Below are 19,480 nucleotides of genomic sequence, written 5' to 3' on the forward strand. Positions count from 1 at the left end.
CCAAAGTGCTCTTCTGAATAATTTTGTAGGACAGATAGATTGTTTCAATGCAAAATTTATGTTTCAAATCTTGTGTACAGCTGAAGACCTTTTAAACCAGCTCATATAATAGACCTTTCAGTACAGAGGCCATGCAGCCCAAAGTGCTCTTCTGAATAATTTTGTAGGACAGATAGATTGTTTCAATGCAAAATTTATGTTTCAAATCTTGTGTACAGCTGAAGACCTTTTAAACCAGCTCATATAATAGACCTTTCAGTACAGAGGCCATGCAGCCAAAAGTGCTCTTCTGAATAATTTCGTAGGGCAGATAGATTGTTTCAATGCAAAATTTATGTTTCAAATCTTGTGTACAGCTGAAGACCTTTTAAACCAGCTCATATAATAGACCTTTCAGTACAGAGGCCATGCAGCCAAAAGTGCTCTTCTGAATAATTTTGTAGGACAGATAGATTGTTCCAATGCAAAATTTATGTTTCAAATCTTGTGTACAGCTGAAAACCTTTTAAACCAGCTCATATAATAGACCTTTCAGTACAGAGGCCATGCAGCCAAAAGTGCTTTTCTGAATAATTTTGTAGGACAGATAGATTGTTTCAATGCAAAATTTATGTTTCAAATCTTGTGTACAGCTGAAGACCTTTTAAACCAGCTCATACTAGACCTTTCAGTACAGAGGCCATGCAGCCAAAAGTGCTCTTCTGAATAATTTCGTAGGGCAGATAGATTGTTTCAATGCAAAATTTATGTTTCAAATCTTCTGTACAGCTGAAGACCTTTTAAACCAGCTCATATAATAGACCTTTCAGTACAGATGCCATGCAGTCAAAAGTGCTCTTCTGAATAATTTTGTAGGACAGATAGATTGTTTCAATGCAAAATTCATGTTTCAAATCTTCTGTACAGCTGAAGACCTTTTAAACCAGCTCATATAATAGACCTTTCAGTACAGAGGCCATGCAGCCAAAAGTGCTCTTCTGAATAATTTTGTAGGACAGATAGATTGTTTCAATGCAAAAATCTTGTTTCAAATCTTGTGTACAGCTGAAGACCTTTTAAACCAGCTCATATAATAGACCTTTCAGTACAGCGGCCATGCAGCCAAAAGTGCTCTTCTGAATAATTTTGTAGGACAGATAGATTGTTTCAATGCAAAAATCATGTTTCAAATCTTGTGTACAGCTGAAGACCTTTTAAACCAGCTCATATAATAGACCTTTCAGTACAGAGGCCATGCAGCCAAAAGTGCTCTTCTGAATAATTTCGTAGGACAGATAGATTGTTTCAATGCAAAAATCTTGTTTCAAATCTTGTGTACAGCTGAAGACCTTTTAAACCAGCTCATATAATAGACCTTTCAGTACAGAGACCATGCAGCCAAAAGTGCTCTTCTGAATAATTTCGTAGGACAGATATATTGTTTCAATGCAAAAATCTTGTTTCAAATCTTGTGTACAGCTGAAGACCTTTTAAACCAGCTCATATAACCTTTCAGTACAGAGGCCAAAAGCCAAAAGTGCTCTACTGAAAAATTTCCTAGGACAGATGTTTCAATGAACAAATCATATATCGAAATGTTCAGAAGAGCTAGAGAATCTTTTCTGCCATGTTGTCTAATTTGTAACCTGCTGCATGTTCTATTTCATTTTCATGGCAACGGTCACACTATTAAATTTTAAGGCTTTTGTCATTTTTTATCCAAGAATGTCGCATTATAACTAGCTATTTCTTCAAAAACTAGATGGAGTGAAATGGAGGCAGTCTGTGTATTGGATGGATTCTGTTGGATGGGTCAGGGTTCATTAATGCACTCACCTTGCGGGAGTTTGACTTGACTTGTACTCTCTGTTGAAGCTACCACATCTCCCTCTAAACTTGCTAATGGTGCCAGTTTATTATGGGCTGACCCAGAGGATTCTGACAGACTAATTCTAGGCCATGCTGGGGCTGTTGTTTCTGCATCTGAATATAAAGCAATGACATATAACATAGCTGAAACAATGTGAAAACATGATTATTAAAAATGTTACTGGTCTGACTGGAGCTCAAAGGTTACATACTTGCTATCGCATACACAGATGGTTCTCTTAAAATCTAACTCAATTCTTTTTTTTTTTTTTTTCAAATTACCTGCCACTAGTCCATATACCTTCCAAGAGTCAGTAAAATCAAATTTTGAGATTTTCTCAAAAACTGTGAATTTTTGCAGGACTCTGTTATGCTAGTTGAATTCCTTGCATTATTTCCTTTCTGAAAATGTTTACTTTTATATACGCCAAATCATTTCACTGTGTCGTCTGGCGATTGCCATTTGGGCATGAAAATCAGAGTAACGACTACCTATTCTGGAAGGTATGTTCTTTGAATTTTTATACGCTTTCCCTTTTGGGATTGAGCACTTTATTCAAAAGATAGTCTAACTATGAGTAAAAAGTTGTTACTTTTATATACTTCTTATCATTACATTAAGAGATACAATAAAAAATAATATCTAAATTATTGACTCAAGAAAGGTATCCAGACTATACCTGATATTTACCTAAACATTTGGCTCTATGTCCATCTTTGTCAAGATGCATTATGGTGATTGATGCCCCTGCCATTTCTAAGGAAGTCATAAATGTACCACAGTAAACACGCTCTACAGACACACCCTGGCTCTCTGAAATGAAGACAGATTTGTTAAGAAATATGTAACTCTTGTTCTTGAATACAATATGGCATCATGCACACAAAAATATGAGAAATGGATGGTCAAAATCAAATCAACATTTTTTAAAACTCAGCCATTTCATGCCCTATATCATGCGCATATTTTGGGGGGCTTTTGGCGCGAGCCCCCGGGTAAAAAGCAGGGGCGGTCAAAGCGAAGGAAATGGCGGAAGAAGAAGGGCAGCAAAAACAGGGGCGGCAAAAATGAAGGGCAGCAAAAAGAATTTGTAAAGAAAAAGGGCGGAAAAAATTTGAAAAAGTATAACAAATTGTGAAAAAATTGTACAATGTGTTGCTTTTAGGGTGCTAGCACCTATAATCCTTTCTTTTTTTTTTGGCTCTTCACTTTTTCAAACCACCGAAAAAAAATATTGGGTTAACCTTTTCGGGCTGTTGAGGAAGGGGCGGCAAAATTGAATTTTTCAGCCCCCCCCCCCCCACCCCCCCGGGTAGGAGCGGCCACGGTACGCCACTGTATATTACAGGGGATTTCAACTGGTGGCCTGGACGCCAGATCTGGCCTGCTGACCAGTGTGTTGTCTCTTAAACAGCTCTGAAATGTACATTATTGTACAATAAACATAGCAAACCCAAGGTGTGTAGTTGGGCCTCAAACACAAATATTTGAAATGATTTTGGCCCTCCGTGGACCACTAGCAAAATGTATACTTAAGATTAACCAGATTTAAAAATGTTCTTTTTTTTTCTTGCTTTTAAATGATATCTCACATATTCATATTTGATGTAGACTATTGAGTAAATGCAACAAATATTTTACAAATTCCTCATTATTTTATTTGTTTATTTCAAACAGCTAAACAAGCTAGGGTGAACTAGCAAATAGTGAGGGGGGAGAACAATTCAAAACCAGTAGGGAATTCATCCAGGCTAGCTCTCTAAATGTCAGGTTGAGATTTGACACAATTTTGACTCGGTTGAGATTTGACATGCTTCAATGTAACTGGCCAAGGTCATCATGTTAGCACATTATGACTGCTTTATATTAAAAAAATATTAGATGAGTTATTTATATCTTGATGTTATAAATCTTGATGTCATAATTGGGTCCCATTTGATTGATTTGATATGATTTATTGATAATCCAGGCAAGCAAACATATCAAGAACCGTCCATTACCCACATGACATGTCATCTTGCATTAGGCCTATGTAATAACAAAGAGGCAGCTTCAGTGTCTTAGGCCTCGTATCCATAGGCTGTTCCCTTGTGGCGTGTGCCCTTGTTCCGTGTTTACTTTTTTCCCATGTGACCTGCCACACAGACAACGAACCTTTGTTTTGCTTAGTGGCCGCTACGGTTCGTTGTCTGTGTGGCAGGTCACATGGCACGGAACAAGGGCACACGCCACAAGGGAACAGCCTATGGATACGAGGCCTTAGCTAACCACACATCTGCCCGATATTTAGACAGGGAGTTTGCTCCTGTGTGACAGGCAAATTTGGTTGCACGCGGAATAGGATCCATATGTATGCCATATATGGGCACTGGGGCCTTTGTAGTTTTAGCTCTAGCCTTGACAGAATGGGTCAGAATGATGTGTTGGATGGACGGAGGTGGAGGAGGAGAATAGGAAACCACAGGATAACAATATACCCTGTATGTTCTGCATGCGGGTATAAATAAATAAATGAATGTTTGGCAGATTGATCCACTGACACACATAAATCATGCTGCTTTATAGGGTCTCCCTTAGGATAACCTATTGTCTCATTAAATTACCTTGACATTACCCGCATACATAGGAAACTTATCATATCCTTGCCTATTTCCTGATTACATTATACACACTGAAAATGAGTATCTCAACATTGCCAATTAAATTGTCAGCTCTGGAAAATGACTTACTTACACAAAATTCTCCCAGTTAGAACTTGTGCCTACCAGATGCCCTAGTAAAACCAAAACATTTTGAATATTCCGTTTCCATTTTGCATAAAATGGGTTAATTTTTGCCCCCCCTCCAAATGTCTATAGTGCCACCACTAGTTTGAACCATTTACAGTTACAGCTGCAGATAGGACGTCATTCCAATATGTATGCAAACATTGTCTTATGCAATGAATTATTGATTAGCTATAGGTTGTTCTTCCAATATGTATGCCAACTTTGCCTTATGCATCAAGTTGTTGTTAAGGGGCATCGTGGTTTGCGAATGGGGCTTGTGTCCCCTCAATCGTGAGTAGTCTTTGACAAAGACTAGTAAAGTTAGGCCTTCACCTCTGAATAAACCTGTTGTGGCTACAAAACGATACTGTTTTTTTTTGAGAAAAGAACCATAACAGAAGCCGAATCAATGTAAAGTCACCCGAGAAATAGTATTCAGTCCACCATCATGCAAGCATGTATAGTAAATAAGCAGTTAACCATATTGAACACCTGCCCAGGCGGGAGCACCTGTTGTATGGAATCAACCGGATTGTGCACAAAATAATGTACAGCAGCTGGTGCAAAGAGCCATATACTTGATATAGTATAGAAATTGATATGACCCATTTTATCCCCCCCCCCAAAAAAAATACAGACACATGTTTCTGTGCTGGTTGTTTTTTACCACAACATTTTGTGACTTACATAAAATAACATGAAAATTATGGGCAAAAGGACCCTCCAAAGGGTTTTTAAAAGGATAGCATCCACATGCTTTCCCATTGACACCATCTATGTGACCCTATCAGGACCCAGGACTCCATATCTTTTGTATTGGGCATTAATAGCAGATGAAAAAAGGACAAAACAAGATCAAGAAGAAAAATGAACCAAAATTGCACACAGGATTACTTCAATACTCTACTCTAAATACTGGTCAGTAAGCAAACAGTTGTCCAACTTACACAACAGCAAAATGCACTGACATGGAACAGCTTCCTGAACCACATTCACAGCCCAATAATTGGCACCCAACACAAGAAATCTGTGAGTAGGTGGATAGTGTGGAACAAGACCTGTTTCTTGAAGAAAGTGTGTAAAGCAGAAGCAGCCCCGTTCCACACTATTCCACTTACTCTTTGGAAATAATCACCTGTGTAAGGATCTTGTACACATTCTCACAGATTTCATTTGCTGGGTGCCAATTATTCGCCTGTGAATGTGGTCCAGGAAGCTTTCAGTGTCAGTGCATTTTGCTGTTGTGTCAGTTGGACAACTGCTTGGTTACTGACATGTGTTTAGAGTAGAGCGTTAAAGTAATTCTGTGTGTAATTTTGGTTCATTTTTATGGACAGGATTTTAAGATATGACCTTGTGAAAAATTATAAGTTTCTTTTTGAGCCCATGCAGTTTATCTTCTAAATCGTAGCTAAAACACTGTTTAGTGCATACTTACATGTACCTGGTATTTCAAATTCAGACCCACCACAAATTAAATCATCTCAAAGAATTATTACAAGCAGATTTATGGAATAAGGATAGAAGTTTACACATATTCACATACTAACCAAGATAAGCAATGGCATCTTTTGCAACCACACTGAGTTCCAGATAGGATGTTCCACCCAAATTATTGACCACCACAGCAACATGATCATCAGGTGAAATAGCCAGGTGACTGGCATTATTTGAAGCAGTCATGTGACTAATCATTGCGGATACAACATCCTTGGACGAGGCCAGCTGCCAGAGGAAAAAGAAATAAAACCACATACAAATATGTCAACAAGTTTCATCTTGTATAACATATTATTACTACAAATAACTACAAGTATAGTTCCCCTGGCAGTTAACCCCTGGAGACTCTGATTAGTAATGATCTGAAGTCATTTCTACCAAGTTTTAAAAAAAAATCTAACTATTATGTAGGGAGCCAACTGCTGCGAAGCAAGAATTATGTTTTAAAAGTTATAAAAAGTTGGCCTATATAGATGTTTTCTATGGGTTGCGGGCAATAACTTCTAAAGGGGTCCCAGCATGGGGTTAAATTGTATACGGGGGGAAAATTTCAAAATTGCTTAAATCATGTTTTATACCCCACTCTAGTATTCCTCTGGTCATAAGGATTCAGAGAAAGTATAGTTTGATCTATATCTGGGACATGTTTTAAAGTTATTAGCAAAAAAGGTCAAAAGTCAAATTTTGACCTCCACAGGGGTCAACATTGTAAAAATGCTCCAATTTAAACCAAAGACGTATCAAATTGTTCCTCTCTTAAAACCATTTCAAAATGAAGACAAGTTCCCCATCTTAGACCCTGTTCACATTAGGAAATTTTCTTCTTTCGACGAACCTCGAACGAAGATTACAAATCGTTTTTTCCTAATGTGTACGCAATTTTCTTCCTTCGACGAAGATTAAAACTGCTTCGTTCAACAAAGCTAAAAAGGTTGTTTCGACGAAGGAATACTTTGTTCGACGAAGCTAATTTTATATTGTGTACGCTCGCTTTGTTCGACGAAGGAAAGTGATCATGTGACAAGTGACCTTCGCCGGCTTTAATAATAGCCGGGCGTTAACATGGTTAATAGCTTCATCGAGCTTCGTTAATTTTCATGAAATGTGTACAGTGCAATGTCTTTGTTCGGTCTTTATTCAGTGTAATGTGTACGCTTGCTTAATTAGTTAATCAAGATTAACTTATCTTCGTCGAATGAAGAAATTTTCTAATGTGAACAGGGTCTTAGATGTTTCAATACCTAGGTAATGGGGTAAGAGGTCAGTCGCCTTTTTGACCTTGATATATTTTGCTACATAACCTATGTAACAAAATATTTGAAATGATGCAAACTTCTTAATTTCTGGTTCTGTGTTCACATCACCTCCACCACATAGTATTCTAGCTGCTATAAGGACAGTAGGCAAGGGAAACCAAGGCCATATATCTGTATCTGTGTGACTCACTGAACCACTCACTCACTCAGTGCTAATCACTGTCACTAAGTTTAATGAAAATCCAACAATGTTTGACCGCAAATTAACTGTGATGATCTTGAAAATGACATTCACATTTTGTGAAACCTCATCAAATTTCATCATTATTATGTTTTGATGGATCCAAGTGTGTGAAAATATTGGATCCAAAACATAATAATGATAAAATTGGATGCTTTACGGTCAATATTTATTGGTCTCGCTATGAGATGTAAAATATTGGACTTGACTACGTCTCGGTCCAATATTTTAAAACTCATAGCTCAACCAATAAATATGGGCTCAACCGATCCAATTTTATATCACAGTTGGATAAATTGGTAATAACTCTTGGGAAAATCCATCCAGCTTTACTAATTTGAAAAGACTCATAGGATAAATGTGAAAATAAACAGAAAACAAAACCTAACCAAAATGAAACTTACATAAGGCCTAAAAAAGTTTGATTGCCCTTTCCCAACCAACCTCAAAAATTGAAAAATCAAAGTCACTTTTTTTTTTCAAAGTGGAAATGTAGCTTTTTAACACTTTGATGGAGTTCTCAGCACTAAATATTGGTGAAAGGTGTAGACCCAATATATTCAATATGTCAATAATGAATGGTGCATGTTTTTTAATTGCTATATTTCTTGAATTGCATGAACTTTTAGTCATACAATTCATGTACATTCTGTTAAAGTTGCCTCACTGTTACTGACCAAGATCCAGGAAGCTTTCAGTGTCAGTGCATTTTGCTGTTGTGTCAGTTGGACAACTGCTTGGTTACTGACATGTGTTTAGAGTAGAGCGTTAAAGTAATTCTGTGTGTAATTTTGGTTCATTTTTATGGACAGGATTTTAAGATATGACCTTGTGAAAAATTATAAGTTTCTTTTTGAGCCCATGCAGTTTATCTTCTAAATCGTAGCTAAAACACTGTTTAGTGCATACTTACATGTACCTGGTATTTCAAATTCAGACCCACCACAAATTAAATCATCTCAAAGAATTATTACAAGCAGATTTATGGAATAAGGATAGAAGTTTACACATATTCACATACTAACCAAGATAAGCAATGGCATCTTTTGCAACCACACTGAGTTCCAGATAGGATGTTCCACCCAAATTATTGGATGAACTTTTAGTCATACAATTCATGTACATTCTGTTAAAGTTGCCTCACTGTTACTGACCAAGATCAAGAAGAACTATACGCTGAAAGTCTTACACAACAGCCTGTGTCTGCAAACGAGCTAGAATAATAAGTGTTCTCTTTGACCAAATGGTCCATGGCAAGCTGTAGATACCACGGAATACTTTTGGATCATCTTAAAAAAAATTTAAAACAAAATTGACCTACTGACTCAAATCAATTTTGAGCTGAAAGGGCATACAGACCTTTTATTTGGAGGAGGGAGCTAATGCTTATTTGACGACCTCAGATGACCTTAGACATTAAATTGTGTGATACATCATTTAAGTTACCTTACACCAATTTATTTTGAGAAAACACAAATACCTAACCAAAATGCATAAACCTAACCAAAATGGAACACACATACCACACCAACACAAGCACCCACATGCACTATCACATTATCATAATAACCCCTTCATGGCTAAAGCCAGGAGGAGGGTAAAACAAGAAAAAAATCATACTATTCTGGAACACTATACAATTATATCTGGTATAAAAGGATGGGACTTGGCGTGGTGGGCTTGAGGGAAAGGGAAAGGCTACCCCTACCCAACTTTTACCCCTTTTCACCCTCAGGATTTTTTTTTGATAAATAACTACTATACATGTATATATACCCGGGATATTTAAGAAGTAGAAGTATCACAGACAGCTATACAGTGCTCGATACCAATAAATGGTATATTTACACATTTCTTGATCCGTTTGAATAACTTGTGTTTTGATGTGCATGCAGAATGAGCATCAGAACCATTTTCAGCCCAAAATAATTAAAGGGGTCATAAAATATTTCATTATGGTCACTTAAATATTTAGAGACCTCTTCTAAAGAAAATAACATCCCCTATCTTACCTTCATTCTCTTGACACCAGCTTCACCATGAATTCCCAGTCCTAATTCTATCTCATCCTGACCTAGGGTAAATGATGGTCCTGAGCCTGGCACACTACAAGGATACAGACATATCCCTATGGTTCCTGCAATAATGCAAATAATCCACAAACACCAAACATTATAAATCAACAGTTTCCATCAATTAAATCGTCGGTCACAATACATAGCGATGAACGTGAATGATATGTTACTAATAACGGAGCTCAATACTCCTCCACTGTTATCTCAGTGGCCCGATTTCATTTGAAATTAAAGTTTAAGGTTCATAAACTGTATCTTTAATAGTTAAAAAGGAATAACTGCGCAAACTCCAGGTGTAACCTTTTTGCAGCAATAATTTCATTGGGAAGCTTGACAAATAAATAAGCTGATACACACAGAATAGTATGTTTTCTATAAAGGAGATTCTAAGGCTTGTCATTTCCATCCCATGTGCATGAATTTTCTCCAAAGGGGTAAAACGCACACAACTTAGTTGTTAATTTTAACCTAATAATATGCTGAAGGGCTGATAGGCTAGGAATACCATGTTCAGTACAAAGCAATATATGTTTCTCCTGAAGATGTTGAAGGTCATTGACAATATTATTGTTTACATAAACTGCAGACATAGTCATCAACATGTTTGAGTCATCATTTCTTAGAATCCCCATGCATCTCTCATCAGTGTGTGTTTGTTGGGGACCAAGAGCTATGGTCATTGACAGAGGACACCTGCACAATGTCAATGTCAGTGGTCAGTCTTTATAATACAATACATTATTATGGAACCCAAGGGGCACATACTTGCATAGTCTTATAAAAGTCATAATGGTTATATGTCGATAACATGCCCATCAAACTTGATTGTATGCATCTCCAGCATGCTGATGACAGTGATTTGGTTGACTCTGATAATTCAAATTGGCCATCAGCCTAGCATATCCCGCTAACATTGGACAGAAGTCATCATCGACTTGTTTTGAATGACAACCTCGGATTAGCATAAATTAATTCATTTGGTGGATGTTTACACTGAATCAGCTGAATTTGATTCTAAATTCGCATTCAGGAAACAAGATTTGTTTATATGCCACAAGTATAAAGTAGCACTTTCTGCTGATCCTCCATCCCATCCAAAATGTGGGCTTTCTGGTTTACTTTTTGGCATTTGAAGAAGCCATTTTCAAAATGTCTCATCTTTTAAGTAAAATAAGTTTAGGGAAGAAGAAACATGCATCATACACTAGAACATTTTAACATGAAATTACAATGGAAACATAACATGCATCTAGGGAGATAAGCCAGAAAAAAAACTCCAGACAATACCTTGCCTGTGAGGGGACTTGAACCTTGGTCCTTCGGATAGTGAGTCCGATGTTCTAACCACTGAGAACATTAAGTTGTTAATTGTAACTTGTACATGTAAGTAGTTGTATAATATTTAATGCTTTCTGTGTTTTAATGTAGTTGCTTCTAATTTCCCAAGCCTTTTCAAAAATGCTTTAATTAAAGTTATCATTTTAGTGTTAGCCTTTTATGTTTTTGTATTTTATATTTTATATACATTTTACAACTAGAAGCACCTGTAGCAGAGAAGATCTCTTACCCTTCCCAGAATCCTTTGCAACATGTTGTATCACCTCATTACATCAAATGACACTGCTATTACTTTGTACAGATTCCCTTTGTCTTCATTTTGAGAATAAACTGGCTAAACATGGGTAGTCAAGAAATAAACATAGTTTGCAAGATCTGGACTCTTTGTTGAGGTACTTTTTGTCACTATCGACCTTTGTTTTAATGGGGGTAAAAATAATGTCAATACTTGCAGGAATGTGCACTTGTCAGGGTGCTTTTTGAGACTGATACCCCCTTGTCAATGACCAGTGCCAGCCCCCCCCCCCCCCCCGGGAGACAGACAGAGAGCTCATTATTTAAATAGTCATCAGTAGATATTTTATATGCGACTTTTATATGTGTGTATATTGTTATTCTGTTGATAGATAATCTACTGAAATATTAACTAATAACTAAGCCAGTGAGCTTACCCATATCACTTGCTGCAGCTCTAGTAGCAAGCAGGATATCATCAAGTGATCGACCCTCTTCAGACATACTTCCAGCAATCTGTATATAGAACACATATACAAAAAAAACCCGGTCAGAGTTATTTCTTTTTTTAAAAAATGTGTTGATTACACATGCTAAGCAATGCATACACATTACACAATCCTAATAGATGCTATAGTGTGTCTTGTCTTAAGTTGAGAGTAATGCCATATTGAATTTGCAGTGGCAGATTCTAATCAGTGCATTTACGTGATTGCGTTGCCAGCGTACAAACAAATTGCCCTTCTACGTGTGTGTATACACCCCGCGGCATTACATTTACACAAAAATCTGCCACTGCGAAATTCAACATGGCGTTACTCTAAACCCCTGGTTCTAAACTTGAGACGAGACAGACTATATAGATTACAGTTCATTTCAATTAGACAGTTCCTACCTTATGTATAAGAATAGTGCCACATAATCCCCTTCTACCTGCACTTTTGTCACTGCTGGTAAGTGCACAATCTTCGCCCACAACTACTATTTCAGTCCTGATACCTTCTGATTTAGCTCTTTCTGCTGCTATGCCAAAATTGAGTCGATCACCTGTGTAGTTCTTCACAATCAGCAGTGTTCCAGCTGAGGTTTTCACAAATTTAAACAGAAAAACCCAAACTTATCAATTTAAGTTCTTAAAATGTTAAACAAGATATTCCTGAAAAAAATTGGTGTCAGTTCCAATTTAGAATGTAATTATTATTTGAATGTAATGTTAAAGATGGAATTGCATGAGAAGTTTTGCACTGCAGGACTGACAGGAACATTTAGTGGTAGTTCATTTATCATTAAATAATTATACACTTACATACGTGTTTTGGCGCAGCGTCAGCCTTCTATTCTAGCTAAAAACGTTTTTAAAAATAAAAAATATGCAAATGAGGTAGCTCATTTGCATATTTTGCGACAAAAATCACATGCGATCTTAAGACTGCCCCCTTACGACCATCCAACCAAGTTAAATCTCTATATGGTATGCTTCACCAGTTGTAGTCCTTGCCCTATAATATACATATCTTACTTGTCACCAATGCGCTATAATTTTTGCAAAAAATGCAAAAATATGCACAAAATTGGCCAGGGTGTAGTACCCCCTTAACACTAAGCTTACAATTAGGGTACGGATTATTTATTAGCTCCTACCTCTGCCTACCCCTATCTCTTACACTAATCATAAAGCTAACTTTATCCCTAGCCTAAAATGCCCTAAACCTTAACTTTAACCCTTTCTGGACTAATGACTCTTCAGACTATTGGGTCTACCGGTAGGTATGGTGAGTCGTTGAGCGAGGAAACGAGCGAGCGAGTGAACGAGTCAGTAAGTAATTCAGTCATTGAGTGAGTCACACAGATACAGATATATATTACCTTTGTTTCCCTTGCCTACTGCCCTGATAGCAGCTAGAATACTGTGTGGTGGAGGTGATGCGAACACAGAACCAGCAATGGCTCCACTCAGCATTCCTTTGCCAACAAATCCTGAAAGGCCAAAAAGAAAAGCAAAAATTATACTTTCTTGTTTTAAATATCTTAACTGTACTAAATATTCATACACATTCAGACCAGTGGCAGCACCTAGGGGGTGGTGGTGGTGGCATGACGGGCAAATTCCCTAGTCAGAACTATTCCCCTGTTGTCCCCTCCCCCAGTAAAAACCCAAAATTACACAAATGTCCACTTTTGCTGTAATTTCACACAAAATTCTTGATTTTGTCCCCCCTGAAATTCATCCCACCGAAATTCACCCCCCCCTCCCGAAATTCCTGGCACCACCACTGATTCAGTGGTACATTCGGAAGGTATGCAAGATCAGCATATCAAATAGGTGCTCCATTTCTGTGCATAGATGTGCAAGTTCAAACTCTTGTTTCTCTCTCCTCAAATTATTAGAGTCACGCGGTAGCCGTGACCAGCAAGTTTAAAAAAAAAAGACTGATAAAGAAGACTAATAACAGATGCTCCCGCGAGACTATATTTACACGTAACATTAAAACACTTGACTTCTATTGTTCGATGTTATTTTTCGCTGGGTACAAAATGTATCTAAAACCATGTTAAATGTTATTTACAGTCCCAGGTCTAATATCGTGACAACTCATTAATTCCAAAAGGGCCACCAATCCTACAGTCAATCATTGTTCGTAATAAACAAATATTTTTGCTTCCATTTCACGCGGTATTTCATAGCGAAATTTAGTTGCAAATCATACTGATCCAGAATTTTTAGACACTGCTACAGGTCTACCTGGTTATCACCTTCACACTACTTTTTCAGATTCACTTCCAAATATACCCTAGCAGTTTCCTGGATACCCTACATACAAATTCTGAGCCCCATTCGCCAAAAAATCAAGTTTTTCACAATTCTTTTGTTCTTATCGGACGACGCATCCATTTATATAATAAATGCTGTATTCCGACACAGTAATTTACAGCAGAGGTCCATGGCCTAATGGTTAGTGCGCTTGACTCCAGATACGCTATCCCGAGTTCGAAACCCGGTGACCAACTGATTTTTTTGTTCAATGTTTTATTAAACAATTTATTGTCATTAATCAAGGATAACATAATTTTAAACATCCAGTGCTATTGTGATATTATTTTTTTATTAAAGCAAGTTGTTTGATTCTCATGGAAATTGTTTATTGTGTTAAGGGCCTATTTAAAAACACAGCATAATGTGATACAACACCATCAAGGATCAAAAGAAATCTGAATAACACAAGAAACCAGATCAGGTATTATAGGGTATGCAATACGACGTTACTCATTGTTATTCTCATTTAAATATATTTTGTCCTACCACGGGCAAATTCGCATGATAATAGGACAATGATGATTGTGATATGTATGAATGGTTGTTGAATCGATTAAGAGACCTGACTCTCTGTCATCTTCAGCTATCGTAGAACATGACAATTGTCATACCGTCCGGTAGGTTGATTACAAACACTCTGTAGGTGTGGAAAATTGTTCGCTAGTATGGAAGGCCAGCAGGAAAAAAAAATCCAAATAACATTTATCAAGCATGTATAGAAATGGAAGCGTCTATGTGACACAACTTGACAAGATAATTATCTTGCCATGTCGACTTATTATCAGCATTATGTCAACATGACGATATAAAATATCTCGCCAAGACAACTGAACAAACAAGTCAACATGGCAAAATTATTATGCCAAGTCAATTTAGCATCAAATTAATGTCTACATAGCAGGATATTTTGTCACGTCCAGTTGACTTAACAAACAATATAAGTCAACATGGTAAGATAAATTATCATACCAAGGAATAGCAATTTTTGACACCGTATAATTTAAATTATTGAAAAGCATCCTCGGGATGTAGAGGAGTGGGCGGCCCGAAATTAAGGATGCACACAGGATCACTGAAGTGTTACATGGCCAAAATTGAGTTTTCATCATTAATGTCATCTTCAAACCGTATTTTATCTTGTCATTAATAGATTTTAAAGAAATCTTAAAATTTGAACCATAAGAAAAGCTATTTATACCCGCATGCAATAGCATGCAGGGTATCTTCCCATCCTGTGGTTATACCCGTATGCAGAGCATGCAGGGTATCTTCCCATCCTGTGGTTTCTTCTCCTTTTCTTCCATCAAACACATCATTCTGTCAAGGCTAGCGCTAAAACTACAAAGGCCCTGGAGCCCATATGTGGTACACTTATGGGCCCTACCCGAGAAGTGCCTTTTGCCCATCTTGGCCCCAGAGGTCAAAGGTCACGGGCCCCAGGGGCCCAAATGTGAAAATACAAAGCACGCCATTTCTCATCAAATGAAGCAGCCTCAGGGCCCTGAGTTGGTACACTGATAGCCCTAGGGGTACTCTATATTTACAAATATACAAGAGCCCCATATGTTATATATTGTGGGCCCCAAGGGCCCAAATGTTAAAATATGGTGCAACAGATTGACAAGCCTAGCTCTAAAAGTACAAGATCACTAGGGCTCATAAGTTGCATATGTATGGGGCCTAAGTCGTAGATGTGCCTTTTGTCCATTTTGGCCTCAGATGTACAAGGCTATGGGCCTCAGGGGCCCAAATGTTAAAACAAAGGGCCGGGCCGTTTCTCGGCAAATAAAGTAGCCACAGGGTTCAGATTTGGTACACAGATAGGTCTTTAGTATTATATTGTCATATGTATATATAACTCCCATATGTCACATAATATGGGCCCCAGGGCCCTAAGCGCTAAAACATAGGGCCGGCCGTTACTCAGTAAATAAAGCAGCTACAATGCCCAGCTTAAGTGTACTGATAACACTTGAGAATTATACTTCAACATATGTAAATGAGCCCCATAAGTCAAATATTATGGGCCCCAGGGCCCCAAATGTTAAAACAAAGGGCCGGCCGTTTCTCATCAAATTAAGCAGCTTTCAGAGTTTGTACACAGATTGCACCTGAGAATTATATTTTATATGTACATGTGAGCCCCATATGTCACATAATATGAGCCCCAGGGCCCCAAACGCTAAAACATAGGGCCGGCCATTACTCAGTAAATAAAGCACCTACAGTGCCCAGCTTGAGTCTACTGAGAGCACTAGAGAATTATACTTCAATATATGTTCATGAGCCTCATAAGCCAAATACTATGGGCCCCAGGGCCCCAAATGTTAAAACAAAGGGCCGGTCGTTTCTCATCAAATTAAGCAGCTTCAGGGCTCAGAGTTTGTACACAGATTGCACCTGAAAATTATATTGTTACTAACACCCACCCCATACACGTAGGACTAAAGAGATCCACAGAGAAGTAATTATAATATATGTAGATGACATCAACGTTAAGGCTATTCCAGTTAAATTACATACCCATTGGCTGTTCCATTTAATTTACATACTCCCTCTGGAATAGTTTTCCCCTAATCATATTGCATAGCCTCGCTGTGAATAAGAGAGACTGACAACAGCAACCTATGGAGAGTAAGAGAGACTAGACGCCTCCCCTGGGAGGAGACTTTATACAATTTCTTTATTTTAAGTGCAACCTACATTTAATTAAAGCTTGTGACTTGCACTTTCACTTTTTACACATTTTCCGTCCAATTGGGCGACTTTTTATAATTTCTATAATTGTAGTAAATAAAGCAGCTACAATGTCCAGCTTGGGTGTACTGATAGCACTTGAGAATTATGCTTCAACATATGTACATGAGCCCCATAAGTAAAATATTATGGGCCCCAGGGCCCCAAATGTTAAAACAAAGGGCCGACCGTTTCTCATCAAATAAAGCAGCTTCAGAACTCAGAGTTTGTACACAGATTGCACTTGAGAGGGGAGAGTGTTTATGGCGTTCGACAGTATTTTTGTGGGACATGAGAGCACCTCAGACGTATCGAATTGCATGTCTTTCTGATATCAAATACTTTTCATTTTTTGAAATTCACGATATAATACAAATTTTATGACAAATTATTAAAATTTGATAATTTTCAAATTTTTGATATATAACATTACCAGTCCTCGAAATAAATTTTATAAATCTAATGATATATTCTTAAAGTGTATGTAGCTGGGAGGAAAAGCCGACGATCAATTGAAAATTTTGACCTTTGATATTGAAGATATGGCTTTTTTTCCCAAAAGACCTAATTTTTTTTTGTGTTTTGGGAAAAAAATCCATATCTTCAATACGATTGCACTTGAGAATTATATTGTTATATGTCCCGGTTATATGTACATGTGAGCCCCATATGTCACATAATATGGGCCCAGGTTCCCCAAACGCTAAAACATAGGGCCGGCCGTTACTCAGTAAATAAAGCAGCTACAGTGCCCATCTTGAGTCTACTGAGAGCACCTGAGATTATACTTCAATATATGTTCATGAGCCTCATAAGTCAAATACTATGGGCCCCAAATGTTAAAACAAAGGGCCGGTCGTTTCTCATCAAATTAAGCCGCTTCAGGGCTCAGAGTTTGTACAGATTGCACCTGAGAATTATATTGTTACTAACACCCACCCCATACACGTAGGACTAAACAGATCCACAGAGAATAGCGTAATTTTAATATAGATGACATCAACTTTAAGGCTATTCCAGTTAAATTACATACCCATTGGCTGTTCCATTTAATTTACATACTCCCTCTGAAATGGCCACAAAATAGGCTGTTCCATTTAATTTACATCCTTCCTCTGAAATGGATGAATAGCTTTCCCCTAATCAAATTGCATATTGTGTCATGGGGTTAAGAGATGCTATAAAATATGGTTGGTCCGAGGGTGTCATGATGGATCTATGGTGGGTCAATGTTATCTAGGACCTAGTTTGACCCCCAGGGTGTCAAATGAATGACAAATAAGGAATAGTTTTTAAAAACCCATGGTCGTTATAAATTAAGAAAAATCATAAATTTTGGTTCCTAATTTCAGGGTTAGGGCACCCCCACCCCAAATTTGCAAAAGTATACAAAAAGTTCAACAAAAATTTAAGAATCTGTGAGCGTAAGCGAGCCCCAGCGAAGCCAAAATTTTTTTTTTAAACCTTTTTGGTAAAAAGGTCTAAATTTGGGGAGAAAGTCAACTTACCACAGATTTGCCCCCCCCCCCTTGGAAAAAAGTCCACTTTTTCAAAATCACACCCCCTACAAAAAAAAAAAAAAAAAAAAAACCTGGCTACGGGCCTGGTTAGGGCCTACCCATTTCTCAATGCTTGAGCAATCAAATATAGACTACGTCATTATACGTTGAACACGGATCGATTGGCGCGTATCTTGTTTACACCGTGTGATTGTCCGGGCGGTTCCAGCTGGTCAAAGTAAGCATTTAGTCTGTCAAGAAACCTCTTATTCTTAAAGGCACATTCACAGATTTTGTCACTGTGAAATTTGTAGGATGTATTTATTTTGACTTCATGTGCATGGTATGTATATGTATGCCAACATTTAACATCAAAATACCAAGTGAAAGTTGCAACAATATTAATGTTTATTTTGACAAATCGGAAAGTTTTGTGAAAATTATATGATCTGGTAATATTTTTCATTTATAGCTCTTACCAGAGAAGATGTAATAAAAGACATCTTCTCTGCTCTTACACACTAAGCCTACTCAAATTTGATGTCTTCTTGTTTTTGGTTGAGTCATATTATTTTTTAAGTGCGCACCAACTTAGCCTAATGGGCTGTGATGGGTCTGACTATTTTATCCATGCTTGATATAGGGCCTAAAACTTAATAAAACAATAAAAGCTCAAATAAAAGACAATTACAATTGGGATTCAAGCAGGGGCTCTTGGACCAGGGGGGGCGCTCAAGCTTAGTCTTGGTAGGGATGTGCCTACGAGAATCTGAAAGTGGGCTATAGGGCCTAGGTCTATTTAGGCCTATAAAAAAATTCCAAGGGAATTTTTTATGCCCGAAACACAGATTTTTAGCTAAATGTAATTGTATTTTGAACAATGTTTCATGGTTTTTTAATGCAATTTTGGCTCCAGTTAGGGGAAAAGAAACTTGAAAAAACAAACAAACAAACAGCCCAAACACCAATGTTTCTTTAATATACCAAAATTAAAAAGGGAGCCATCATTATACAGTCTAAAATAGATATCGAGACCATGCATAGTGCAGCACAGCACAGTACAGCACAGACTATTATAGTATAGCGGTCGGACATCCGGACTTGTTAGTGTCCTTTTAAGGAGTATTTCGTGATCATAGCATCCACTTTTTATTTCATTTTTCAGTAGA

The 19,480-nt window shown here is 37.5% G+C and overlaps 1 protein-coding gene across 1 annotated transcript in view; it reads right to left on the reverse strand.

Moving 5' to 3' along the window:
* Window positions 1-19,480, reverse strand: part of LOC140153266 (triokinase/FMN cyclase-like) — a 93,217-nt gene that overhangs the window by 18,833 nt on the left and 54,904 nt on the right. The window contains exons 3-9 of the mRNA XM_072175969.1: window positions 13,128-13,238; window positions 12,157-12,341; window positions 11,699-11,777; window positions 9,627-9,751; window positions 6,168-6,342; window positions 2,540-2,662; window positions 1,816-1,962 (exon numbers count right to left, since the gene is read on the reverse strand). Coding sequence (XP_072032070.1) covers window positions 1,816-1,962; window positions 2,540-2,662; window positions 6,168-6,342; window positions 9,627-9,751; window positions 11,699-11,777; window positions 12,157-12,341; window positions 13,128-13,238 — 945 coding nt within the window. The remainder of the gene's footprint in view (window positions 1-1,815; window positions 1,963-2,539; window positions 2,663-6,167; window positions 6,343-9,626; window positions 9,752-11,698; window positions 11,778-12,156; window positions 12,342-13,127; window positions 13,239-19,480) is intronic.

This window comes from Amphiura filiformis, chromosome 5 (assembly GCF_039555335.1).
Source record: "Amphiura filiformis chromosome 5, Afil_fr2py, whole genome shotgun sequence".
Lineage (NCBI taxonomy): Eukaryota > Metazoa > Echinodermata > Ophiuroidea > Amphilepidida > Amphiuridae > Amphiura > Amphiura filiformis.